General features: G+C 42.0%; 1 protein-coding gene across 3 annotated transcripts in view; it reads left to right on the forward strand.

The window, feature by feature from the left end:
• The window catches only part of SLIT3 (slit guidance ligand 3), a 471,665-nt gene that overhangs the window by 393,078 nt on the left and 51,412 nt on the right, over positions 1 to 27,175 (forward strand). For all 3 annotated transcript variants that reach the window (XM_066328946.1, XM_066328944.1, XM_066328945.1), the window contains exons 24-27: positions 1,844 to 1,915; positions 6,333 to 6,496; positions 10,268 to 10,392; positions 25,531 to 25,628. In XM_066328946.1, the coding sequence (XP_066185043.1) occupies positions 1,844 to 1,915; positions 6,333 to 6,496; positions 10,268 to 10,392; positions 25,531 to 25,628 (459 nt within the window). The remainder of the gene's footprint in view (positions 1 to 1,843; positions 1,916 to 6,332; positions 6,497 to 10,267; positions 10,393 to 25,530; positions 25,629 to 27,175) is intronic.

The raw sequence follows: 27,175 nt of genomic DNA on the forward strand, positions 1-27,175 counted from the left end.
TCATTTCATTGACATGTGGTTGATGAGGTCTTCTCACACCAACAAAATACTACTTGTTTAATAGCTGTGGGTACTGTCTCACTTAGGTGGTCATTCTGTACAGAAATAGTGAGTGTATTTTATCTGGAGTTACTGTGTAGGAGCTCATATCCTTCCTGTTCAGAATAATTTTTTGGAGATACACCCTTATAGAAACCAAGTTATTATTAATAGTCAAAACCAAGGAAGGCTTAAAGGAAAATTTTAGAATCAGGATGTTGGAAGGGCATCATGTACATCCTGGTGCAGCTGAAAGTGGCATTAGGGAAGAAAAGTTGCAAAAAACAGATGCTGTTTTTTTTCATTTGAGGCTACTGTCTGTTTCCATGGGTTGAGATTTGGATTGTTTTAAACGCAGTATTTCAACAATACATACACCCACAGAAATAAAAACTGTAATTGCTGTGTCAGCAAATCACCAGGTAAACGAGAATATAAATGACTTGAGGGCAAGAGCTGCTCCAAAACATACAGCAGCTTTCTGGTTTCCACCTTCCTCTGCCATGGTTGGAGCACTGACAGTAATTCCCATTTACATTTCCCGATGTAACCCATGCACAAACACATTTCTCAGAGGTAAAGTGGGTGGTTAAATTGTCCTGGAAATGGTGGAGAATCCCCTCACCCTTGTCAGGGGTACTGAAAATGCTACTTTCTTTGCACAGGGTGAATAATGTCCTAAAACAACCGATTTCAGGTGCTTTCCTTGGTAGCATAGAGAACAGGAAAGTGTGGCAATATTTACCCTCAGGTATTGCAGCAACCCTCTAATTAGAGGGTAAAAATCAGCCAAAGCACAGACTTCTCATTAAACACAGCATTAAAAGGGGCCAGGTTTATTCCTCTTCACACCTTATTCACCTTAATAACTCTAACTATTCACTGGCTCTGGCTGCAGCAAGCTCCTGCTTCAGGTTTCCCTTGCAGCCTCTGAGTGCTGGTTGTTTCCTGCTGAACTCTGACTGCAGGGATCAGTTCGCAGACTCTGACTGCAGGCTTTTACCCAGCCAGACTGTGACTGCAGGGATCAGTTTACAGACTCTGCAGGCTTTTACCCAGCCAGACTGTGACTGCAGGTGTCAGTTCACACACTGACTGCAGACGTTTACCCAGCCAGACTGTGACTGCAGGTTCCAACAAAAGGCTCTGACTGCAGACCCAGACTGAGCTCCCAGCAGTGAGATTCTCTCTCCCCAGGATCCTGCTTCATAATTCTTTCCTTCATGCTCCTCAAGCTTCCTCCTCCATGACAATCCTCCCCTTCTCAGCTCATCTCTCCTTTATCTCACTCATCCTTATTGGATACAGCTGGGACTCATCAGGGGTGAGGCTGGATCAGTAATTAACACAACTGTTACTTATGTGAAGTCAGCTGTATTCCCTTCTACGCACAGGTACCCTTTCACTCTCTCCTAGGATCTCTCTGAAGTCAATACTTAATTTAAGTTTTACAATGCTTATTTTCCTGCTCTGTTTTTGCTGTGCTTCTGGCTAATGGGATTCTGTAAGAGAACACAGGTCTGGATGTGAAGGTCTACCTGTCATCAATACGCTTTTAATAGCATAAATGGGATGTCACCTTTTTAATTTGCCGCAGCTCTCACTGACAATTTGATTGCATCATTGTTTTAAATGCCAACACCTAGAAACAGAAGTGATAAATTGTGGAAGTTCATGAGTTGTGTAGCTCACAGAAACTCTCAAAGAATCAAAATTAAATACCCTTTTTAACCATTGATTCCTTTAGTTGTAGGGAGCAGACGAGATACTGTGGTTTGATATCTTCTGTTTCTCCCCCTTCTAGGACACTCCATGGAAATGATATTTCCAGTGTTCCTGAGGGCTCTTTCGATGACCTGGTGTCCCTGTCCCATCTGTAAGTATTTCTGCTTGGCTTCATCTCTTTGACTGATGGCTTCAGATTTGTAAAACAGCACATATTGGTAGGATTGTATAGCTTTTTTGTTTGTCCTGCTCACTTTACATAATATGCTCTGGATATTCATAGTGCATCTGTTCAAAGGAAACAAAAATTGCTAGGACCTGTTGTTATTAGTTATAAAAATATTTTCATAAGGAAAACCAAATGAGCAAGTGTGGCAGTTTTCTCTGCTGTGGACTTTGTGTTTAAGGTTTTCTTTCAGCATTGTCAATGTGAAATGCAGAGCATATTATGGTTTGAGAGTGAGACAGGAAACCTCCCACAAAGAGCAAATATTAAGCAAATGTGAATTCTTTGCTTAATAAGTGTCATATGTTTTGCATACTGGAATGTTGTCTGTATATGGACTTGTTGATGAATCACTACTACAGACATATATTTAATCACAGGGAAATTGGTCATTTCACAGCATTAATACTTCATCCCATAGTTTATAAAAATTATTAGGCATTTCAGCTTTTTGAGGAAATTACTGTTATACTGGTAGAGGGCCAGAAGACTTTCAAATGCAGTTTAGCTGATGAAAGAACAGACAAAGAGCAGCAATGGCTCCAAACTAAACCTAAGTGACCAGAAAATACTTTTTCACTGAGATAGTGTGTGATACTTCACACTATTAGATAATTGATGTAGGAAAAGCAATTTTGTGCAGCAGGTTTCTTGATTACTGTCCTTAGTTAATCAGAGGGCTGGGTATGTGTTGGTCCCTCTTTGGAGTGAGTGGTTTCACAGGCTGATACAGATGTTTTCTACCCTGATACACACAAGCAGGCATGCATTTAACATAGGTTTATATCTATTTATTGTCTCTTTTTAACCTTTAACATGCCCACCAGAACACTTCTCTAAACACCAGATACAGATTGTATTTAAGTGTTTCCTGGAGAGCAGATACATCTGTGGCAGCTTTCTGTCTCTGTTCCTCTATGGACAGTAAAAAATAAAAATATCTCAGATTTTAGGGAGAGAAATCATGAGAGCAACTTGGGTAACTTGAGCAGAGAAATAATCGTCTCTGTTTCCAGCTAATACCTTGTATCATTGATTCTGCACATTTGTTTTTCCTGTTCCCAGTTTAGTCAAGTAATTTTTGTGTGTTTGGGATTGAAAGTCTGACCAAGCTGAAGCCCTGTACCTGTTTTTGGAAGTGCAGTGACACCTTCCAGACTGGGAATCTGGCTGCTGGGGATATTTCAGAACTCAAGGAATAAACATATTGTGTCCCATTTGTTTAGATTTCCCTCAGGGTTTACATTAAGTGAAGTGGAGATCCAATTTTCCTGGGTAAACCATTCACCTTAGGGAGTGATAAAACCCCTTTGGCCCAATACAATCACTGCAGTCTTTCTGTTCAGATATATGTGCTGCCAGAAATGTAAAATACACAAAGCCCAAATGAAAAGTAATAAATAGGATCCATAAAATAAATAAGACCTGTCTGGGGTGTAATTTGCACAGTTGAGCAGTTGAATTTTACAGTGCAGTTGTGCTCTCCAGTTTCTTAAAGAGGATCCTGAAACTTTTAGCAACCACAATTATTTTTTCTTCACATGCCTGAAAAAGCTGTGCCCACTCCAAACAGAGTCATACAAGATAGAAAATAAATGCATTTTAAGCTCCTCCTGATATATTGATCTTCAAGGAGAAAGCATACACTTGGAGTCAGTGTGAAAATCATACAAGGACTTGCAACCCATCAAACTCTTAAGGCATGGGAGAACAAAAATTTGTCTTAACTGTGCAGGGTGTGTGTCTGAGGGTGGGATTGCTGTTGTGGCAGGGGAGAGCCGAGTCCCAGGGTGTGGGGAGGATGGTCAGCCCAAGCCTCTTGTGGCAGGCCAAGGGGGACATCAAACTGCCTATTCGAACTGCAGAGAGATATTTGTGTAGCACAGACAAGATTATTGATTTTAGTCAGAGCCTTTTGCAATAGCTTTGAGTTGGTCTGTGATTGGAAGAAGAAAAGTAAAATCTAGATGGTCCAATCACTTTTTCCATAGCTGTTTAAAGCCTACAGGAACCATTTCACCAAATTTCCTTTATGTCATGAACATCATCTCAGTGTAATGGGAATATCATAACAAACTACCTGGCTTTAGCTCACTGAATTTAGAGGTAGGTTTGTATGTGCTGTACACTGCTTTTGTTTTCTACTTATTACTTTATTTAGTTGAATGACATCATTGTCTGTTTAAGCCATGACTCTGCTGATGTTTTTAAGTCCAAGGCAATGATAAGAATGCTACAGCACTACTGTAGGATTGTGCATAACATGACTTCAAAAGAGCCCAAAATCTGCTGGGATGGAACTGGGACCTTCCCAGTTAGGTCAGTTCCTGCAGTTGCTGTCCTTGCCATGTCCTTCACTGATGCAGTGTCCCAAGCACTGCCCACACACAAAGTGACCCTGTGGCCCTCCAGGGATTCCACAAAGCCTCAGGAACAGATACTGTTGAGTACAGCAGGTATTTCCAATGTATTTCCCATAAACAGCTCAGATCCTGCTGAATTATTTTCCCTTTTTCTCAATTTTTTATTAACTGCCTGTAAATACAAGTTGCCCCCTCCTCTTTTTTTCAACATTATCATGGATAGAGTTATTTTAATTTGCTTTATTCAGAGTTGCCCCTAAACAAAATAAGTGTCTGAACAGAAATGTCTGCCCAACATTTTGAAAATGCTGTTGGTGATATTTCCTTACAGCAGAGGATATTTTTACCTTCTGGAAATATTTTGCTGTAATAGGCAAAGAAATTGAGAAGGTATGTTAGAACTCATGAATGAAACTATGAGAATTATTTCTAGTTCCTAGAAATAAATCTTTAAAAAATCCAAAAAAATAGCCCAAACCAAACAAAAAAAATTAACTAGAAGGCAAAAACCCCCAAACAAAGCACAAATCACAAACAGAAGTGGGAAAGGATACATTACTGAAGTTGTCAACAATATTATTAGTAGTCATTTCTAGTGACTGTAGAGAGCTTTATTTCCAGTGCAGTTTATAAATATTAATTAACGTGGTAACAAGCTTTCCGTTGTCTTCCCACTCACATTTTATATATGGCACTTTCTCAACACTAAAAATTTCTCAGCTTACACTGCTGCATTTTGTTTGACCTTGGACAAGTGAGCCAGTTGATCACAGTTCCAGGGTCAAAAAGTCAACGCAGTAGTTTTTTTCCATTGTAAGCAATGGATTTACAGGAGGAGTGGATGGATATTTTTTAATGCTGAGCTGCAGTACACATTTAATTTTGATGAATGAACCCCAGACAGGGTTTGAACCCATGAACTCTCATTATGAATCTGTCTAGGGCACAGTGGGTTCATTAGTCACTTCAGTAGAAATGTATCAACAAATTGACTGAGGTTTCTATCTTAATATCCTGCCTGATGTGCTTTTATTTGAAAGAAACCTGAGTTTACAGTACCATCTTAAATATAGTTTATAGCAAATGCAGGAATTTTAAAGTCTAAAAGCCAATTTCAATCATTGTTTTTTTTAGTGTCTCTTCCTTGTGCTATTCTTTATTTAGTTTATTTTCCTTTCATGTCGGTTCAGGTGTTGTGCAGCTGAAGTCTTATGTTGACTTTGAGCAAAATAAATACAGACTTTCAACATGCATTTCTTCACATTTTTAACAATTAGTTGGCTTCAAACTGACTTTTCTGAAGTGTGAAATTTGCAATTGACTGATTGTCTGAAAAGACACTTTCTTTAAGAGAAAGAGAAGTACAAATTAGTCAAGGTAGCACCTAAATTTAAGGTTAAAAAGTTGGTTTTCTTTTGGCAAGATGTCCATGAATAAAGGAAATATTCTGAGAATTCTAATTTTACTATATAAATGCATCTTCAACTATTTGACCTAACTCAAATGATGGGTCAAGCAGCAAATGTGTTTTCAAAGTCATAAATAAACTTAAACGGAGGTATCTTGTGCATATGTGTTTCATATGGTGAGGAGTCATTAATGTGAGTCATCAGATCCAAACTAAATTACACAATTCAGTGTTCGGATAGGCTCAGGAAGGACAGAGAATTAAGGGAATCAGTGTGATAAATTTGATGAAAACAGTATGTCTGGTGGCATTGCTCAAGCACAGTTGTTTGAAAAAGGGATTTCTTCTTAGGTATTTATATAAATTCCCTACCTAATGATGGGAAGAAAGGAGAAGAGCAGTAACACCGCAGCAGATAAATCTAAAATCCCTCCTGAATGCTCATTAACTCTTTGCCACGTTGGGAAACAAAGCACCCCTGTGGCAACGTAGGATAACCTGTGCCTCGGTGAGATCAGAGCTGTTTGTTATCTTTGCCAAATAACCCCTGCTCGTTGTTTTGCACCACGAGGGCCCTGGGCACCAACCCCCTGCACTGTGACTGTCACCTGCGCTGGCTCTCCGAGTGGGTCAAGGCGGGCTACAAGGAGCCGGGGATCGCCCGCTGCCGCGGCCCCGAGGCCATGGTGGACAGGCTGCTGCTCACCACCCCCACACACCACTTCCAGTGCAAAGGTAGGAGCCAGCTGGCGCCCTGTCCTGCCCACAGGGCTGCACCTTACAGCCGTGGGGTTGGGCGTTGTGGGAGAGATGGGGTCGGGGTTTGTTTTCAGAAACGTCGCGTTCCGAAACGTTGGGGTTGGTTTCCTTCCACGTTGTGTTTTCTTGTGTTCTTCCCCCAAAGTGCAGTTAACTGCTGCACTGGCAGGAAAAGCTGGGAGCCTCAGAGCAGTGAGTGTTCCTGATGCTCACACCAGGTTATGTAATGGCACTGTAGCATATAGGCTGTTGTTAGAACTTGCTGTAATTGGTTTTGGCCTGTGATTTGTCCCAAAAACATTGGGAAAATAAGAGGTATTATAAAAACCTACAGCATTGTAGTTATTATGCACTCTTACTTGAAAACTGAGAAACTGAGAATGCTTCTAGAAAGCAAATATTTACCAAAAGTACATTTTCTACAGCAGATTTGCAAACTGTTCCCATCAGCAGCGATTCAGAACCTGCAGATTATGAAAAACACGTCATGTCTGAATTCAGTGTGCATTCTTTCAGGAGAGGCTTGAGGTGCAGCTCTTTGGGGCACTCAGTGACAGGAGTGTACCTCTTTAGAGAGCACTCAGACCAGTGATCCACTTTTTTGTGGATTAAGTAAGTAGATCATTAGTGAGTGGTGAAGATTAAGATATATCTATATGTTCGTGTAAAAATAGAGTTTCAGAGGTTTGCTTACCAGCAAGGACTTGAAGATGGAGCTGTATTTGTAGTGGAAAAGATGGATCAGTAGCCTCTCTTAGAAATGGAAATGAGGGCATAAAGCCTGTTTTTATGTCTCTCAGAGTGCCATGCCCATTTACAGCACTGCCTGGCAGGGTGATTTTATAGGTGCTGGAATTAAACTGCTGAACAAACAAATGATGGTGTTGGGGTGAGTTTAAAGCACAGGTTCCCAAGGCCGAGCGGAATTTTATGTCCTTTCAAATATATCTTTAATAACTGTAACCTTATAATTTAATTACTTTGAAATGTCAGTCTCAAAACTATCAGAACTCTGACCATAATTATCAAACCACAGAATTTACAGTAGTCTCTCAAATGGGAAGTACAAATATAAGAAGTACTAAAAATACCAAATAATGCACTTGGTTCCGTGTAGTGAACCAAAGAAAATAATTTATTTTGTATATTAAACAGGATCTGAAAATTAAACCAGAAGCTGGATGTCTTCATTATTCTGAACCTGTGATATATCAGGAGATATGTTAATTTTATCTCTAAACTAAACAAGCAACTCTTAGGCAAGAGATCAGTAAATCTGTGATCCTATATTAGATGTACTTGTGTGCTTCCTATGTAAAAATTAGATTGGTCCACTAGAAAGCATGTGTTCATTCTAATATCCCAAAAGCCTCCATAGTTTGCTTTATCTGAACAGAAAAGAAGAAAATACGTGTTGATTTGGAGTTAGTCTTTGCACAAGCAGAAACTGTTGATGGTCTAGACAAGTGGCAGTACAGTTCGAGAAGCTCCAGGCCATAGAAAAATTCACCTTTTCTCATTATAATATGAATATTTTGAAAACCAGTGCATTATTTGGCAGTCTCACTGCACCCCATTCCCATTTCAGGGAGTGCTGAGCTCTGACCCCCCCAGACCTGGGTCCCAGCCCCAGGAGTTGGCCTGTGCTGGGCTGGGCACCTTGGGCTGCTGTGTCAAGGTCATGCTCAGATGTCCTCTGGGACCTCCAGGAACTTCTACATAAAGAATAAAAATTTTAAAGTAGTTTAACTTATTCTTGTTAAAAATATGTTTTTAGCCTGTGCCTGAGCAGGAGGTTATGTCTCAGCAGAGCCAAGGAAATAAAAGTGTGTTATGTGCAAGTCATGCAAACTCAGCTCTGCTTTTTATTAACTTGCCCTCCCAGCTATGCAGTAGAGGAAAGGAATGTGCTGGGCTGAGGGCATTTTGCTATATGGATTTATAAATCAAACCCACAGAGGCAAAGTAATGAACTACTTAACTGCTAGGAACTAACACTCTTCTTGTTAGCTCCTGCATTGATTAGCTTTGATCTATGATGTAGCAATAACTGGAAAATGTGCACGTATTATGATATTAATAGTGGAACAAATTCTGGCTTACTGACATCTATATCTAAAAGAGCATCACTGCTGCCTGTCTCAGGAGCTCTCAGAGGAGCCACCTTTGTTTATTCTCTGTGTATTTTACCATGAAGACAAATGTAATTCAGAAACAGCACATTCCAGCCCCTGTCAGTGCCAGGAGTTCAGGTGTGATTTCCTCTTGCTGTCCTAACTCTAAGGTAAAATCATGTGTGGCATGTAGTTAGACATAAACACGAAGACAAACTGGGATGACAACAGTCCTTTATTTAATTTTTGGGTTTTTTTTCTTCCTGTGTATTTTCCCTTCATTACTGCCTGTGCTCTCCCAGTCAGTCCCTGGTGGCCCCACCATCACTACAGGACCAGGACACAGCCCAGGTGCTGTCACTGAGACCCCTCAGTCCCCATTTCTGCCATCTTCTTACCCCTGCTGCTGTTCTGCAAGTGTTCAAAGTGAACAGTGAAAGTTTATAACTCATGCAGGACAATTCAAAGCAAATTCCTGGCTGGAAGGGAGTTTTTCATCTCTAGCTCTAGTAACTCTGGAGCTCCACCTTCTCCTGAACATTAAATTTAAGCTTATTTTCTTCACTTTCAGTATGTTCCTCAATGTACTCGTTCTTACCATTTATCATGCAGAAACAGAAGCTCTGTGCCCACTTTTGATTAGTACAGGACTGATTTTAAATTATTTTAAAGTGTATTTCCTTGAAATTGAAATAGAATTATTTTAGGGTCTTCACTGCCTGATATAATTTAAGCCACTTGAAAGTGCTAGGTTTTATTTTTTACAAATAAAAAAACCCAATTACTTAATAGTTATTATTATTTGAAATGTAGCCATTTAAAAAAATCACCATGTTTTAACTGTGACTATAACTGCCTAAATTAGCTGTCTGTAAAATCTCAACCATAAAGTATTGATTGACTTGGTACCCCAAATGTAATTAGTGTTGTTTAAGTCTGTGTTTGTTTTCCTGCTCACCTACAAAGTTCACTATTCTCTGGAAGATTCCTGCTACAAATATGAGGTTTATTAAATGGTTTAAATATGGCCATGTGTATTTACCTGCATACATTTACAGCTTTGCATATTTGGTTTTATTGCACTTTGCTGAGATAGCTCAATGTTGATCATTCTTCTGGGCAGGAAGGAAAGAAAATAAGTTTCAAACTCTGTTAGAATTAAGGATGGTGGAACACTTTGCACCTAAATATTCCCATAAGCCTCTAACTAAATCTGTCTTGTGCATGGCTTTTATTTATGTTGTTGCATCTGCACTTTCATTCTTGTTATCAGCCATAGAAATGTCAGGTTACAGTTCCCTGGGGTTGCTGTTGCAGGATTTCCAGAACTGAGAAAAGGAAAAATTGCTGAAAGCCATATATATATATAACCCTCTCCCTGGAGGTTCCCAACATGCTTTTTTCAGAGCATATGTTTGCATCTTCAGGAGAATATAAGCATCACTGAGACTTGCCTAGCACTTGATTTAAGTACTTACAGCCTCTCTGATCCCTGGGAATCCCATGGTGTCGTGCAGTGCACCTGCAGCATGTGCATTTGTGCCAGTGCTTGGGGGAAGATGTTTGTGTGTGCATGGGAGGTGTTGATTTTGCAATCCAGTTCCCTGCTAATGCTCTGTGTTTGCCTCTCCAGAGCCAGTGGATCTCAGTGTTGTGTCCAAGTGTAACCCCTGCCTCTCCAGCCCCTGTAAGAACAATGGCACCTGCAGCAGTGACCCCGTGGAGCTTTACCAGTGCACTTGTCCTTTTGGTTTCAAGGTATGACCCCAGATGAACTCATGAGAAGCAAGAAAATGTTCCCCCATTGCCTGTGGTTCTTTAATGGTTGTGCTGTGAGAAGTTAATTTTACTGGGCTCCAAAGTTCTCTTGCTCAAGCAGTTGTGTGTGACTTCTCAGCTCTGCCCTGCCACAGATTTCATCCTGTGCAGTTGGAATGGTTTTGCTTTCTGCTGTGACCACACACATCATCCTGAGAAACCTGCCGTGGTTGCCCCTGTTTTGAGCAAGGTGGTTGGGCTACACAATCTCCAGAGGTCACTTCCAGCCTCTCTGATTCTGTGATGTAGATATTCATGTAAAATGGCAAGTTGGTTTGATCCTCCTTTTAGTTTCTTGGGTTTTGGGTTTTTTTTTTTCCTGCCAGCAGCAGGATCACCATTTCATTAGGCTTCCAGCCAAAGGGAGGGCAGTTCAGATGAGAATTAAGCGCTGGTTTGGTCCATGGTGACAGAATGTTCAAACCTTGGAGTTTACATCCACTTTCCACAGAGTGATGAGCAGAAGAGTGATCCCTGATCAGACATCACCCCTAAATCAGTTGGCTCTGAATTCAGAGCACTAATGTCCATGGAGGGATCTGCAAATATGAATCCTGTGGGTTCCAATCACTGTGAGCAGTGCCAGCTTCCTGGTAACACTTTGGGAAATGGGGTAAGGGTCATTGGGTAAAGCAGTTTCTTCAGCAGTGATGGATAGCTCCCCTTGTTCACACTGCACTGTGGGAGCTTAAGGACACCAGGGCACTGTCTCAGAGCTGATGGAGCTGGAAATCTAGTCCAGGAGTCAGTAGCTGAAGGATTAAGTATAAATAATAAATGAGGCATATGATCTGTTCACAGCCAGGGGGCTTCCAGGTGCTATGGCCATAGTAGGCTGCATCCTGCAGGATTTTATTCACCTCTTTGGATATTTCTTACAGTCCTGGTCAGCTGAAACAGATGCTCATAAAACACAAAGTAGTAAGAATTATAGGGGGGAAAAAAGGAGGGCAAAACCAGACATGCATGTGGGAAGGATCTAGGAATTAATTGGTTCTTATGATATCACCATTTCCCTTCTCTGTTTTCCTGGGATGTATCTCAGAGTAATTGATAGATCCCTGTAACATTAGGAAAGGGAAAATATAAAGCTTATTTCTACTATTTCACCCCAGTGCCCCCCACACTTGGTACTCAAGAATAGTAACAGTTCTCCTAAATAATTGAAAAAGGCATTGGAAATTTCCTGTCATTAGAAATCTTTTCTACCCATTGGTATATCAACCAGAAACTTTTCTAGGATTTAAAAGACCATATTGTCAAAAAAAGGTTTACCTGAAACTACTTGATAACAATCTGTTTATCTCCTCAGGTTAACAAAAAAATGGTCGTTTAAATTTGATTTTTAACATAAATTATGTTGAAGTCTTCAAGTGGGAACTTGAAAAGTAAATTGTTTCAGAACTAGCAGGAGAACACATAAGTCTTTGGGCATACCTTACTCTGTAAGACATGAATCATGGGGCAAGTATCCAGGTTATTCTGAGTAAAAATGTATTATGAACCTATCTTTTTTTTTTTTTTTTGGCCCTTAGATTTTTGTTTGCTGGTTCTTTTGGTTTTTTGCAGTATCCCTTGTTCACAAAGTCACTGATATAGATGCATTTATACTGCTAGAAGACATATTTATGAAGGGAAGATTTATTAAAAAGAAAAATCAAGGATAATCCTCTAGTTTATCAGCAAATTGTAGTGTGCATTAAACCCCAGGATGCATCGTTTTCCTTGGAAGGGTTTGGGTAAATGCTTGATGTGACTCAGTTGAAACATCTCACAGAGCATCCAGCTTTTCTCCTCTCTCACACACTTTCTCAGGTGACATCAGAGTGTGAATGCAAAACCCAAACCCACTGTAAGTTTGTGAGCACCAAGCTGCCAGCCAAGCGTGGCAAAGAGCAAACAGAGCAGGCATGGCACTTGGAGCAGGCTTTAAAAATACTGGGTAACAGTTCAGGCAGAATTGGTGGAAATTTAATAAGCAAAAAAAGAACTGTGTGTCTTTACCACAGGTTTTTGAATAAAAATGAAGTATGACAGGTCCAAATGCAAACCATATGAAAGGAGCACTCTATCTACCACGCAGTTCTCCACCAGAGATTCATGCTAATTCAATAACAATACCTTGCTTCCTTCTCACCAGCCAGCACCAAACAGCTCCATCCATCTGGAAGCTATTTCCCAGACCTTGATAAATTGCCCTAAATCTGCCCTCTCAGCATTTGTTTTTCCTTGTTTGATGTCGATTTTCAAAAAATCCTGTGTGGAAGAGTGCATCAATAAAGTGAAAAACCCACCCTTTTTCCAAATGTAAGCTGACGGCTTCACAGCGTTCCCTGCAAAGGGACAGGCATTACAAGCAGCCTTCTGGGGTCCTGTGCTCATGCCAGCCTTCAGAAAAGAGCAGCACAGCCACCAGAAAGTCACCTGAGTGCCCAGTTGCCAGAGTGGTGCCTGATGGATCAGGGCATTCTCCCAGTCAACTGCATTCTCAAAAGTTTGTGGTCTGGTTTTTGCTGTCACACTCAGGATGCTTCCAGCTCTTACTTTTCGTGCTCACAGAGATGTTTTTTGCTATTGAATGTTTTGTGGGGGTTTTATCCCCACAGAATTCCATTTTGCCATTGAATGGATACTTTGTGGGGCTTTTACCTATTTTAGTGCTGCTGATGGTTTGGGTAAAGTCAAAAGTGAGCTAAGTCATGGAGCAGCTGAGCTGTGAGGCTGGAGGGCCCCAGTTTGATGAGGACAGAAACAGAGACTGCTCACTCAGGAATCAGCAAGGCTGATGATGATCTTTGCTGCTGCTCTTTCCTTAAAATAGGTGATGAATGTGCTTGTTGAAGATGAGCCATGGTTTAAACAGTGCTGTTGTGGCTGTAATTTGGGGAGAAAGCCCCAAGGAGTGGGATGTGGCACCTGCAGCACCTGGCAGGCTCATGAGCAGGAGCTCCAGGGTGCCACCAATGCTGGCAGGACCTGGCTCTCCATGTTATAAAGCTCATGTTTTCATATTAAACACAGGCATAGGTGTCATTCTCCAGTGGTTTGGTTTGGGGTTTTTTTCTCTTCTCCATAGCATTCTTTGAATGATTATTTAAATAATATGTGTGGTTTAGATTGCAAAGTCTGATAAGTAGAGAGATGAAGCTTTCTCCTGCTGGAAATATTGCTGGCTGCCTGCAGGAGCCAGTGTGTGTGAGTGCAGCTGGGGCTGGGAAATAGATAATGGCAACTACCAGTTCATTGATTCTGTGGACTATGTGGCTTGTAATATCCCATTGATATTGCAAAATTGAGTCCATGTGTGTTGGAATTCAGGAGATTAATCAAACTTGCAATCAATAAGCCATTGGAAAAAAATTCACTTGAATAACTGTAGCAAGAACTAAGGTGAGTGAATCCAACACCTCATGCCTTTTGTCAGTGTTTTTTCCGGAAATGCCCTTTTGTTGTTTTTTGGTTGACTTCTGTCTTTTATACTTCCTTTTTCTTAAAATTGAGGTAGCAACAATTAAAGAATAATTTGCTTTCTTTCAAATAGAATTATTTGTAGAACTGGGGAAAGAGTTTAAAATACATTTTTGTTTTGCATGAAATGAAAGAACATTGCCAACCCAGAAGAGAAAGCCCAGTGCCTGCCCAGGAATCTCCACAGCGTCTCTGGCTGCTCAGGTTAAGGAGCCAGAGATGCTGGAATGCAGCTGTTTGTCACCTCTGGGTTCTGCTGTCACTGAAGGCTGTCTGAAATGGAAAGTGAAGATAGGTAAAATTGGCACAGCTCACATCCCACACTCCAGGCACCAGATGCTGATGCATGTCTGTGGTAGAGTTGCTCTCAATTTTATCCAAATCTATTCACCTCCCCGTTGAGTTCAGCCAGTGTCCTGACTTTTCCTGCAGCCCTGCGGTGTCCTGAGGGTTCAAGCAATTTCACCAATCATCCAGAATGACAGATACAATTGGAAAAATCCTGGGTAAAGCTCTTGGGCTTTGGAGAGACAGCATTCTTTGCAGCCAGACTCTTGTGGTGGGAGGCATTACAGTGAAGCCAGAAGGATATTTAGTGAGAAAGCCAGGCTCCAAAGTTCTGCTAGGAATTCAACTCTTCACCCTCCCCACCCCCCACGCCTGGTTTCTGTCCTTGGAAAGAAGATGAGAAGTGGAGGGTCAGAGGAGAATGTCCCTGGGAAATGGGGGATTCACACATATCCCATGTTGGGCACTGATACCAATCCTGTGCCAGCACTTGAGGGAGTCAGTGCAGCTGAGCAGGAGCTGTAGCTGCTGAGCACAAGGCTGACAGAAGGTTTTCTGAGCCCTGCCCTGGTTGTGCCCCTTGGTGCAGAGGAAGTTTCTGTGTTTGCCCTTTGCCATGGCGAGGTTCTGCAGCGTTACACAGACTATCTGTGAGAGCCCTGCATTAGGGCAGCCTGGGCAGGGCTCAGCACAGGGCTCAGCCTGGGTGTGCTGCTGTTTGCTCACCTGCAGCTACCTGGGGAAGTCTCCAGCTCAGGGGCCAGACAGAGACTATTCCAGCAGGGCAGTTGCTCAGTGATGCTGGCTCGGGTGGGGATGAGTGGCTGTAACCCTGTGTGGAGTTCAGCTGCTGCTGTGTGACAGTCCCTGTCTGGTTTGTCAGGCTGATCCTGTGTGCAAATGGAGCTCTGTGCTTTTGTTTGCCTCTGTTAACACGCACACACACACACACACACGTGGGTGCCCACGTGCATCCTTCAGCTCACAATAAATCCCCAAGCTGGAATTGCAAAGGGAGTAGAAATTGGAAGGGACTCTAAGCAGCCTGTCCTGAAGAACACAAAGCAGGAGAGCAAACTCCTCTCTGTGCCTCCACGTGTTGCTCTGTGCTGGCCTCTCTTCTCTCCTGGGGTCAGGGTTGGGGGGACAGGCACTGGAATGTCAGCTCAGTGCCAGGGTTTGGTGTAGAAGAAATCAGTGTAGCAAACTGCTGTTTGTGTGAGGTGCTTCTGCCTTGAATTTTCATTCTAATCAATTCTCCTGGAGTGCGTGTTTATGGGATCTGGGCTGTTTTGGTTTTGTTTGATCGTTTTTACCATACTGAAAATGCGTATTAATGAATGTCGAAGAAGCATTTTCAGCTCATAGTGAAAATGAAATGAAAGAGAAAGCCTTCAGGGATAAGAGATAATGGGTGGCCACATAAAATGAGTAGATCTGTATTTATGTGTGGATTTTTAGGGCAAACACCAGGATAAGCAGTAGGTGGTTATAATTTCATATAAAGCTCCTAGGGCAGAAAAAAAATTGCAGAAATCACAGTATTTTCGTCCACATGCTTATTCTGTTAAATTTACCATGCAGCAGTCAGACTTGTGTTACTTGCTTTTTGCCCTTTCTGCTGTAGTAGGTCTAAAGAAAATGGAAATTTACGTGTAGAAGAGCATAAAATGAGAGGCTTAGGGAGGGATTACAGCCCCAGTTGCTGGCTGAAGGCGTGGAGGCAGGAGCACACCCACCACAGCCCCTGTAAAACCCACTCCTGTAGGCTGGCAGGCCCTAATGAGGGCTCTGACAATAAAGCCAGCTCTGAAGAAGTATTTTGATTTTTGTTAGGCCAACAAAACCCCAGATGTTGAGCAGCTCCAGGCAGTCACTGTGTTTGTGCAGTGCTGCATCAGGAGCTGAGCAGCTCAGGGGATGGGGAGCTGCACCCACAGGTACATGATCATTCTATTGTCAGCGGGGATTATTCCCCCTCACTTGGTTTTACCACTCTTCTCCTGGTCTAGTTCTAAATGAGTGACCAGACTTGCAATCTTTTTTTCCCAGGGTAAAGGAGAAGTTTTTATTAGCATTTAGTCTGAGTTTCAGGCTCTTGTTCTTATGTTTGCCTGGTCCTATTGCACTAAATGGGATTTTTTTCTTCCTCTGTGATTTTTCTGCCTTTCAGGTGATTGCTGGTTTCTATAACTGCTTAATCAAGTTCTCTTGAACCAGGTCTTAATTTTCTGCATCCCACCATTTCTGCATGATTGAACCAGCTGATGCAGTTGGCCACAGCTGAAAATCCTTATTGTACATTTCCTTGTGATTTTCTGTCATCTGTTATCCTTGAGGCTTTCTTGGCACTGAGTGTGCTCAACGAAATGACTTTTGGGTTTCTTTTGTTGTCCAAGAACACGAGCAGAGATTGTCCTGGGAGGTTGATTGCCTTATTTTCTCCTTTCCTTTGGAGATGATGGAATTGATGAAGTTGCTATAAGCAGGCTAAGATGAAAAGAAGAGTAAAGCCACTCGTGTAAATAGAAATGATCTAATGTCAGACTTCTTTGGGAATTCGATTGGGATTAGATTAGTGTGTAGGGATAAGTGCACAAACACTGCAAGGTAAGGTTGTCCCAAAGCTCTCTGACCCCCATGGTCCCTGGAGTCCCCTCCTCATCCTGCTGACAACCTCTGAAATAAATACTGTGCTCTTGCCCCACGTAGTAGGCATGTTTCACTTGTTTAGTAGTCTGAAAAATTCATGTGCCCCTTTGCTTCTGAAATCAGTGCTGCCTGCCTGGGTTACCTGCCAGTTCAGCCCACCACCAGATTGATTTCAAAAAGGATTGCTGGTGTCTCTGAGCTGGGAAAGGAGAAGCTCTGCAGATCTTACACAAGCAAAACAGATTACAGTGACATTTCTGCTGAAATAATGTGTATTTCAGTGTGAGACCTTTCATCAGCAGAGAGCTGTTGCAAACCAAATGCCTGCATCCTTAGCAAACAGGGATGTGCCAGCAGAAGGTTCTTCCAAGGGCCTGGGACTCTTCCAGCATCTTTAGCTCTATTTATTTCAGAAACCCAGTGAGCATTTTGAAGAGATTTTTTTTAATCACATAATCTCTGCCTCATGTTAGGCTTCATTGGGTTTCTGTTTGTAATGTGTGCCTCCTCTCCAGGCAGGCTGTTCAGTAGCTTATGTATTAGGCATAGTTAATTTAAAATACAAGAATTATATTTTATATTTCTTTCTTTAATCATATTGATAGTATTTTTGCTATCTATACAAATGTCCAGTCTTCATAACTTTCTCTACAGAGTTCACATTGAAAACAAGGCACTGACTTTGGATAGCCTGAAAACGGAAGTTTTACTGTCAATGCAAAATGTACTTAAAAATGCGAAATGTACTTAAGCACTTAAGTATTTTGAAGGTACTAAAAAGAGTGTTCTCATTCATGAATACTGTTGGAATTAGAGACTACATAGGAAATATTCAGTGTTGGATTTATATCAAATATATTGGGTTGTATTTTATGTATAGAGTCAACCCTCAGCAAAATGAACTATTTTCAGTGTCCCTACTTTTCTTCTGCATCTCCCAGAATGTTCACACAATGGTCTGGATGAGTCAGTTGTAACCTTGGAAGCTCTAGAGCACCTGTCCCAGCCAGTTTGGCACCTCTGCACTCATTTCAGACATGTGCTCTGTGAATTGACATGTGATGGATTAATGACATATCTTCTGTCATTGATTAAAAGCCCAAAAGACCATTGAAACCCAAAGTGCTTATGTAAGGAGAGGTTTAGAAGGGCAATCAGGATTTGCATGGTAATTAATATAATTACAAAATAAACCTCAGATGCCCACAGGGAATTAAATTCCATACTCATAGGAGAAGAACCAGAGTTTTTAAAAAATAATATGATGAATCCTTGCACTTTGACTTTGACAAGCATATTCTTGATTACTAGCTGGAGAGGTAATGGAAGGTGTATTATACCCTGGAGGGTCATAAATCTTTCTGATTTAAATGAAATGAGGCTTAAGAGAGCAGAGTTTGCCTAATTTGCTATAAATAGACAATTGTGATTTATTAACAAGGACAAGGAAGTCACTAAGAAGTGCTGCTGCCATGGCCAATTATTGTTTAATCAGATGCCAGATGAAGCTAGACTGGCATAGGAGGTAACCATACACTGCTGAAGATGGTGGGGTTTAAATATTGTCTGCATTTTTTACTTCTGATAGTAACACTAAGAAAGTTTGCAGAGAGAGCTAAAACAGCTGAGTGGTGAGAGGGGCAGCACAAGAACAATATCAGGGCCTCTTCTTTTCAAAACCTGCCTTCTGTGCCATTTAACAAATAGTATTTCTCATGTTTATGAGCAGCAGGCAACTCTGTTGTAGTATGGATGTGTCAGTGTAAGTACAGCTGTATAAACAGAGATGCTGAACTGAAAAAATAATTCAGATCGTGCTAGGTAAAATCAAATTTACATTAAAAAACTTTTATTCCAAACTGGAGGTGGATGAAATTAATTGATTTTTCATGTTAAATTAATTAGTTTCTAAACAGCAGTCCTCAGAAGGCACATTTTTATTATCCCATTGGGAGGAGTGACTGAAGAGAAAGAATTAATTCATCCCCAGTGTGAGTGGGGATTTGTCCCTGAGGTGTGGGTGTCTGTGGCAAGGTCTGTGTTCAGAAGGAGGAGTCACAAGATTTTTGTGAACAACAGATGATCAAAATCTCTCAACTTCCACCTGGCAATCTGAAAGCCAAAAATTCAGCAAAGTCTGATCCAAAATTGCTGTGATATTATCCATGCCTTGCCAAATAATTTGTATATATGCCTGAGCAGATGGATCTAACATACGCCCTGCCAGCTCTTCTAGTTGTTTGACCTTGCCAATGAGCGTCAGATACATCTTTTCCAGACTGAGGCTTAGCCATTATGTCCATGGCCAGGAAGAGCATAAATAAGGAAAACAGTTTCACCTATGTCTGCTGAAGAGTTTCACGCTACTGTGTGTGGCTAGCAGGGGGTCAGCTGTCTGCATGTATCTCCATACCTGGGAACCAGTTTCAAATGGCCTCACTGGTAAAATAACATTCCTTCCCAATGCTGGACTCCTTAGCCCTTCCTTTAAAAGAATTGAGGTTAATTTTACATTTTGAAGTCAGTTCCATTCTTCCCACAGTTTAGAACATCTCTGATTTTTTGATAGCATTCCCTTCCCAAAGCTGTGTTTGCAGGGATCCATCAAGACCCTGAGCACCAGCTGCTCTGCCAGCTTCCATAACTGCTCTAAGACTTGCAGTACATGTAAAACTTCTTTTTATGATCCCATTATAGCAAATACTGGGTTTCCCTGCCTTGAAAGGCTCTGAAATACACAACTGTGAATAGAACTTGAGAGAATTTTTCCTACCAAACTTGTAACTTAGCGTGTTGGCTGCGAGGCTGAAATTTACAGTATCGTGTTTCCTCGGTCAATTATGCAAAATTCTTCTTGTTTCTTCTTTGTATTTATGGCTGCTAAATGTGTTTATTACAGGGGAAACTGCTGAATGCCTCATTCTTTTTTCCCAGCTAATTTTCTAGTGGAATTGAAATTTATGTGATAAAACTTTGTTCGTGAGACATCTCGTTCCCTTCCTGCCCTGGAAAATTTCAATTTACTCCCCAATTTTGACTATTTTTGGCAGAAGGATAAAGGTTTCAAGTGTTGATAGAAGTCACTGGTAAAAAATGCTATTAGGTAAAAATTAGCATCAGTTTATACCTTATTGTTTAGCTGCATGGCACAGCTTCAGGAAAACCTTTGATCAAAGTTCTCACTTCACTAAGCATGAAAGAAGTAAAACTCAAAGGAAAAAGCTGCATTCAAACTGCATTCTCTTTCTGTGCTGAGTGTCTGTGTCTTCTGATGCTTCTGGATTTTTCCCCCTCTCCTTTCCTCTTGTCCCATCCCATCTCGTTTATTTTTATACAAATCTCCAGGAAATCCCTGTTACACACCACATTTAGCCCTTCCCTGTGCTGTTGGACCTTGCAGGTCTGAATCCAAGGGCAGGTCCCACTGACACATCCAGGTGTAGCAACACTCAAGTGTGTGCATCAGCCTAGATCAGAATAATTCAGAAAACTGCTAAAATCCTTGCCACGCTCTGTGGGAGCAGAGCACAGCTCAACAAAGTGGCTCCAAGTGTCCATTTATTCTTCATTTCCCAGGATTAGGAAGTTGAAATGTTAAAGCTGGCAGATACTTCTAGGTTGGAAAAACATTCCTGGATATACTCATGGAACACAGTGTTCTTCTCAGTTATCTTTCTGTGAATTTTCCTTCCAATCTATCATGAAGTGGAAGATTTACTAAGCCTTTTCCCTTAATGCAATGGTTTCTTATTAACTTCTGACCAGGAAACCCATAAGACAAGTGCTGTAATGTTTGTGAGACTGAGAGTTGGATGTGGATGCATTACTCCCACAATTAGGAGTGTAAAGGACAGAGTGTGCAATACAGTGTCTTTGTAGACGTAATTTTGTCTGTGTTCCTTAAAAGCTTTAGCTGTATTTAGACCTTGATAATTAAGTTGTTTATGAAAATTTCCTGGTTCTTAATTTAAAGTCTCTATCAACTATATTTGTCTTCATTTAGTATTTTTACTAAACACATGAACGCTACCATCTGTTCCCCACATATACCATCTAGCTAAAATTTATTATGAACACATTGTATGTTGTTAACAAGTCAAATAAACTTTGGTATTTCTGTTGTAGAGCTCATTTCTCCAGCATGCTGTGAAACACTGTAGTCATTGAACTGGGCTGTAATTAGTTGGAAAGAGGTCTCCCTATTCCCAAACCAGTGAGGTTGGATAGATTCCTGCCTGTCTGCAGGTGTCTCCCTCACTGCCTGGTGTTTCTCCTGCAGTCAGCAGTGATGGTTTTATTCACCTTCTGCCCATGGTGAGCTCTGTGCTGCCACCCCTTATCTGTGCCCACTGCTGTCAGAAACAGGAGAAGGATCACGCTGGGATGGACAGAGTTCAAACCTCTGCCACGGGAGTGTGAATGAAACTCTCGGTCTACACAGACAATATGATTCTTGAAAAGGAATTGAAAAAAAATCTTGCGGTGGTTGAAACGGTGTCAAGGCAAATGAGTGCTTTTTTTACTGTATTATCCCATGTTCTTCCTGCTGAGGGTTCTTATTAGTTTTTGCTACTTGTTATTGGGTGTTTTATTGATCATGATATAATGTTCTCAGTATTGGATCCTTGTAAAAGCTGGAATTTGGCAGAGCAGTGCTGAGGAACAGCTTGTAGATACAGTAATGCCCAGTATGGGTAATTTCAAACAAAGAACTGACTCTTTCTGTGGATGGTGAATAGTTCTGTTCTCATTCACTGAAATATGGAGCTGGAGCAGCTCAGATAAAGAAATATGGAGCTGGAGCAGCTGAGGTGCTTCAGCTTTAAAAGGACAGCTGGACTCTGAATGTATATGTCTTCTAATAAGTTGCAGAAATTTCCTGTTTCAATGCCTAAACCTTTCCACTCCTACAGAAAATGAGAGAAAATATATTAAAGTGTTTTGGATCTGATGCCTTCCTATCAGACCAGACAAAAATTTATTGTATCCTAAAAAAGCTCTAGAAGTAAAATATTGCACACAGAGGGACCTTCATCCTCTTTCTGTGAATTGCTGAGACACTCCTATCTTCCTGCCTGTCCTTGAAACAAGTCTGCACCTCTATTTCTGCTTCAGACTTCATTAAAAGGCTCTTTAGTCTTGAAGCAAATAGACAATATTCTCCTTTGTAACAATAGTTATTTCCAGGCAATGTGACTCAAGGAGTATTTCCCAACTCACAGATAAATTAATTTTAGTGATGCTTGACAGCAATTCCATTTTTCCAGTAAGAAGGCTTACTGTAAATTGAGACTGGAGAATTGCATTATTCATTTGAAAGATGTTTCTAGAATGTCTTTAGGCTCTTCTGGGTAGTGACAGTCTCATACAGAAAGAAAATGGCCTTGCTTTGCTGTAGATTTATTAGTACCACTATTTTCTGCAGCTTCTCTCCTCTCAGAGTTCTTTGTTTTTCAAAGTCTTCCTTGTTAGAGAAGTTGTACTTGTTTTGTGGGCTGGCAATGTGCTATTGATAAAGTCAGCTCCGAGAAGATAATCCTCAGAGAAGGATTAAGTGTTGTTTGCCCATTTATTACAATGAGTAATCTGAGTCAGAGAGACTCTGATTTTCTTAAAGCCACATAGCAACTTAGCGTTGCAATTTTCTGGTTCAGCAGCACATTCTGATGGGTTTCCGTGCTGCCTGAGGCCCAAGAAGCAAATAATTCAGCCATGTTCAGTACAGAAATGAGAGCAGAATTTGTCTTGCAAACTTCATGTACCACTGCAAGAGACCGAAAGGGCCTTGCTCTCATTTTAACATTTATCTTTATTAATTTTTTACAAGAACATTCAAATTAATCTGAGTAATTATAGTGGAAGTGATGGGACTGTTTTACACGATGTTCCACTGTGACAAAAAACCTTCAGAAAAACAAATGCTTTGCTGTTTGCTCTGCGTGGCTGCCAAAGGTTCAGTATTTTAGTGATACCAGGGTGAAGAGTCTGTGTGAAATACAAGTAGCTGGTGTTGGTGAAGTATCTGTATAATAATCAATTCTCCAGGGGCACAGGAAAAGTGTAAAGACCAACACCTTCCAGCTTCTCTACAGTAAGGTGGAAAACACCCAGGATCCAGGGCACAGATGGACAAGGGATGGGCAGTGCTGGAGCAGGATCAGTGTCACCGTTCCCATCCGCAGAGCGCTGCGGGCCACATGGTGCCAAAATAAAACCTGCAGGAGCTTCCCTCGGCGCCCTCCCAATTCCTGCCTGAGACATTTGGGAACTGGGGGTTTCAAATGGAGAAGGACAGGCTGCTTGGCACACGGAGCAGGGATGGAGCAAAGCCTCTGTGCCAGGCCCTGGGTGAGGGCTGTGTGTGCTGCTGGCACTGCCACCGTGGGGGATGAGCTCACAGCAAGGCACGGGTGGCCAGGGCTTTCTGCTGTCCTTTGGAAGTGTTTCTCTTCTGATACAGCCATGGGGAAGGCTGTCCCTCTTTCCTTGTGTTTGCAGAAATTTTAGAATGCAGAGCTGCGTCTCCTGACTCTGGGGAATGCTGGAGACAGAGCCTCAAGAAATAACAGCTTTGTTAACAGAGTTCCTCCGTGGTGTTGGATGAAATTACAATATAAAAAGTATAATACATGTATATATATGTACATATTGCTGGAGGCCAACAGCATGAGACTCAATAAGATGAAGTTCTGGGGTCTGCCCTTGGGTCACTACAGCCCCCTGCAGCTCCAGGCTGAGGGCAGAGGGGCTGAAAGCTGCCAGGGGAGAAAGGACCAGGAGGTGCTCCAGAGACTGAACATGACCCCATGTGCCCAGCTGGGCAAGAAGGCCAGTGGCACGTGGCTTGAAGCAGAAATAGGGTGGCCAGCAGGACCGGGGCAGGGAGTGTCCCCCTGTACTTGGCACTGGTGAGGCCACACCTTGAGTGCTGTGTCCAGATCTGGCCACCAGCACTGCAGGACATTGAGGGGCTGGAGAGTGTCCAGGGAAGGGAACGGGGCTGGGGAAGGGTCTGGAGTCACAAGGAGTGGCTGAGGGAGCTGGGGGCCCAGCTTGGAGAAAAGGAGGCTCAGGGGAACCTTCTCTCTACGGATCCCTGATGGGAGGGGGCAGCCAGGTGGGGCTCAGGCTCTGCTCCCAGGCAGCTGGCAATGGGACAAGAGGAAATGGCTGTGCCAGGGAAGGTTCAGGTTGGGTTATCAGTTAAAACTTCTTCACTGAAATGGTCGTTGGGCATTGGAATGGGCTGCCCAGGAAGGTGATGGAGTGATGATCTCCGAAGGTGCTCAAGGAACAGCTGAGTGTAGCACTCAGGGCTCTGGTCTCGTGGTCACAGCAGTGATCAGTCAAAGGTTGCACTCCATCCTGTAGGTCTTTTCCAGCCTAATAATTCTGTGATAAGCAGTATGCCTCACTTCTTCACAATGAGTTCCATGGCCTTCTCATGATGGCCCCATGTCCTGCCTGCTGCAGAGTGCTGATGATTTCAGAGGTGTCTGGAGGACAGACCCATAGGACACGTGAGGAAGAGCCAAGCGGCAGGACTGGACAGACCAGGTCAAATGAACCCTGTACTAGAGTTCACACTCATAAGCTGATTTGGGCATTTTATGCCTTGGTTAGGCCTAACTGAGGCTGCACTGATATCAGGACAAGCACTCCAGAGACAAATAAGGATGAAAAAACCCACAGCTACCTGAACTGAATTATTGTATCTCCCAAGATACAATATTTTTCTCCTCTTGACTGTAGTAATTTACCAGTTTTCTAGTAGATGAGCTGGCAGAGAGAAGTTCACTGCTAGCATGACCTTCAGCAGGAAGAGCAGAGTTATCTCTTGAACTTCTTATGATTGCCCAGCTCCTTTGAGTATTGAGACTTTGGGGTGGCTTTACTCCACCTACTGTGTCAGTAATGAAAAGCAAAACCAAACTCTTCAGTGCATTTGCCAGTTTTACAAATAGCTTGTTCTAATCAGCAGAATATAATAAGCATAGAAATGTGTTTATGCTTTGAAGGGCCAGTAAAAAGTCAGTAGCAGTGGAGGTTTCTCAAGCTGGTGAAGGTTACTTGGAACTGAGGTATGTTATAGGGCAATCCTTAAGAACAGAACAGAGTCAATGATGAAATCTTGGTGTGTTCTGTGCAGAAATTCAAACTCAACTCCCACCACACAGAGGGCCTCTCCCTCAAGGGTTCTGACTCTGGTAATGAGCAGTGTGTGCTGTTGCAGGGTTTAACTGAGTGCCTGGTAAATGCAGTTGGTGAGTGCTGGCTCCACATGGGCTTGTGCTCACTGTGTGTGGCCTTCTGCTTACCTTTGGTCCTGACTTGTTCTTTTCATTGTAACTAACATTAAAGTGTGTTAGAGCGATGGTGAAACCAGCTGTTTCCTTAAAACACTCCAGTGAAAGAGTTCATGGCAGCCTTGAACCTGCAGTGATACTGAGATACCCGCCAGCCCCGTTGGATAAAGCAGTTGCCCTGCCAAATTCTCACTGAAGTCATGAATAAATCTGATTGTCGATAAAGAACACGAGGTGATGTCATGGGTCTGAAGACCACAGACCTCTTGTAAGTGGTGCCACAAGTAGGGTGAAAGAACAGGAGACGCTGATTCAGATGCTGTGAGCCTTACTAACATTGTTTCTTTTGAATTTTCCCAAATAGGGTCGAGACTGCAGTGTGCCCATTAATTCCTGCATTCAAAATCCATGTCAGAATGGAGGGACCTGCCACCTCACAGAGGCAAATAAAGATGGATTCAGGTAGTAGCACAAAGTTTGTTTAAAATGAGATGATAAAATTTAATGTGTTTCTGCTTTGCACTAATGAACTGTAATGGCTGCTTTACAGAAAGGGCTGCATATGGCATTTCTATTTGCCATACAAAACTATTGCTTTGCTTTCATTGCTGTGACATATCATTTCCTGTGAAACAGGCCTCCTTATTTCCTCATAATGGAATATATATTTAAGAGCTTTTGAGTGGTCTCTATGATCTGCATTGTGTTATCTGTATCCTAAATTTCCTTGGGGCATTTCAGTCTCACATCTAAGCTGTTTTTGTATTTGTAAAGTGAGCATCTGTTGCTTGACAGCCAGATCCACAATGTTTTCATACTGAAGGATCTTGCAGACAAACAGGCTTTAAAGAAACAATTAAAAAGCATGGGGAGATTACCACATTTTAAGCATTGTGCCTGCAAGAGGATAACCCCAGCAGCTGGACATTGTGGATTTCAGCTTGCCCATAGAACAAAGATGTAGCAGAGGTGGGGATACTCTGAGAGAAGTCCAGAAATTTTAATTAGATAGCTGGGAGAGCTGCACTGCTGCAGGCACTACTTCACAGCTAAGAAAATACAAGTTTGAGGCTTTGGTCACTCCTTGTCATTCAAGTTGATAGAAAGTTTCTTTTTAAAAAAGAGCTGCTAGAATTTTCATAGATTTGCTTCTCCATGTTTATGCTGTTTCTTGCAAAAGAAGAAGCAGTAAACAGAAGAAATGCCCCAATGCTTCTCTCTGCCTGTCCACCCTCAAGAATTCCCTGCTTCCAGAGGCAGATGCAGATGGACACAGGACAGTGGTGATCACCTACAGTGGAAAAGCACAGCTTGATGGGGATGAAGAGACACTGTCAGGCTCCATAGTGAACAGCAGCTGGAGGTTTTCCAGTATGGAGAGCAGGAGACATGGCTACAGCTTCATGAGGGGAATGTCCAGGGCTCAGCTGGAGCACCTGTGGCAGCCCCTGAGCAGAGCAGAGCAGTCTCCTGACTCCAGATGTGTCTGCAGGTCATGGTGGTGGGAGAGGAGGGGGAGGCTCAGCAGGTCACAGCATGTCCATGTGGTTGTGCTGCTTGACAGACTCTGTAGATTCTGGTGAAACCACTGCTCTGATCTGATGTACCTCCTCTTGGTTCAGATTTTAGCAGGACCAGCAATTTTTGCAGTAAAAGTTCAGGTTCGGTTTCTACTTGAGAGATTTAATGGTCTGGTAATCTTCAGTTCACTTTCCTCTCTGGTCACTCATGTACGTAGCTTTTTCCAGCTTGTGCCAATGTAAAACTGCACTATATTAGAATGCTGGAGTTTGTCACTCAGTACTCATTTTTCAAAAATACAGCTGATACTAAAAATGCAGTAGTAAAACATTTTATAATATCCATAATACTGGAATGAGAGCCTTCAGCATATATTTTGCATTGGGTTTTTCTTTAGCATTTTTGTTTTGTTCTGTGGTAGTAGTTAAAGAGTTTTGAATGACCTGAATTTAAAGCTGCTTCTGAATTTCTCTCATGAATTGAATGAA

This window comes from Sylvia atricapilla, chromosome 14 (assembly GCF_009819655.1).
Source record: "Sylvia atricapilla isolate bSylAtr1 chromosome 14, bSylAtr1.pri, whole genome shotgun sequence".
Taxonomy (NCBI): Eukaryota; Metazoa; Chordata; class Aves; order Passeriformes; family Sylviidae; genus Sylvia; species Sylvia atricapilla.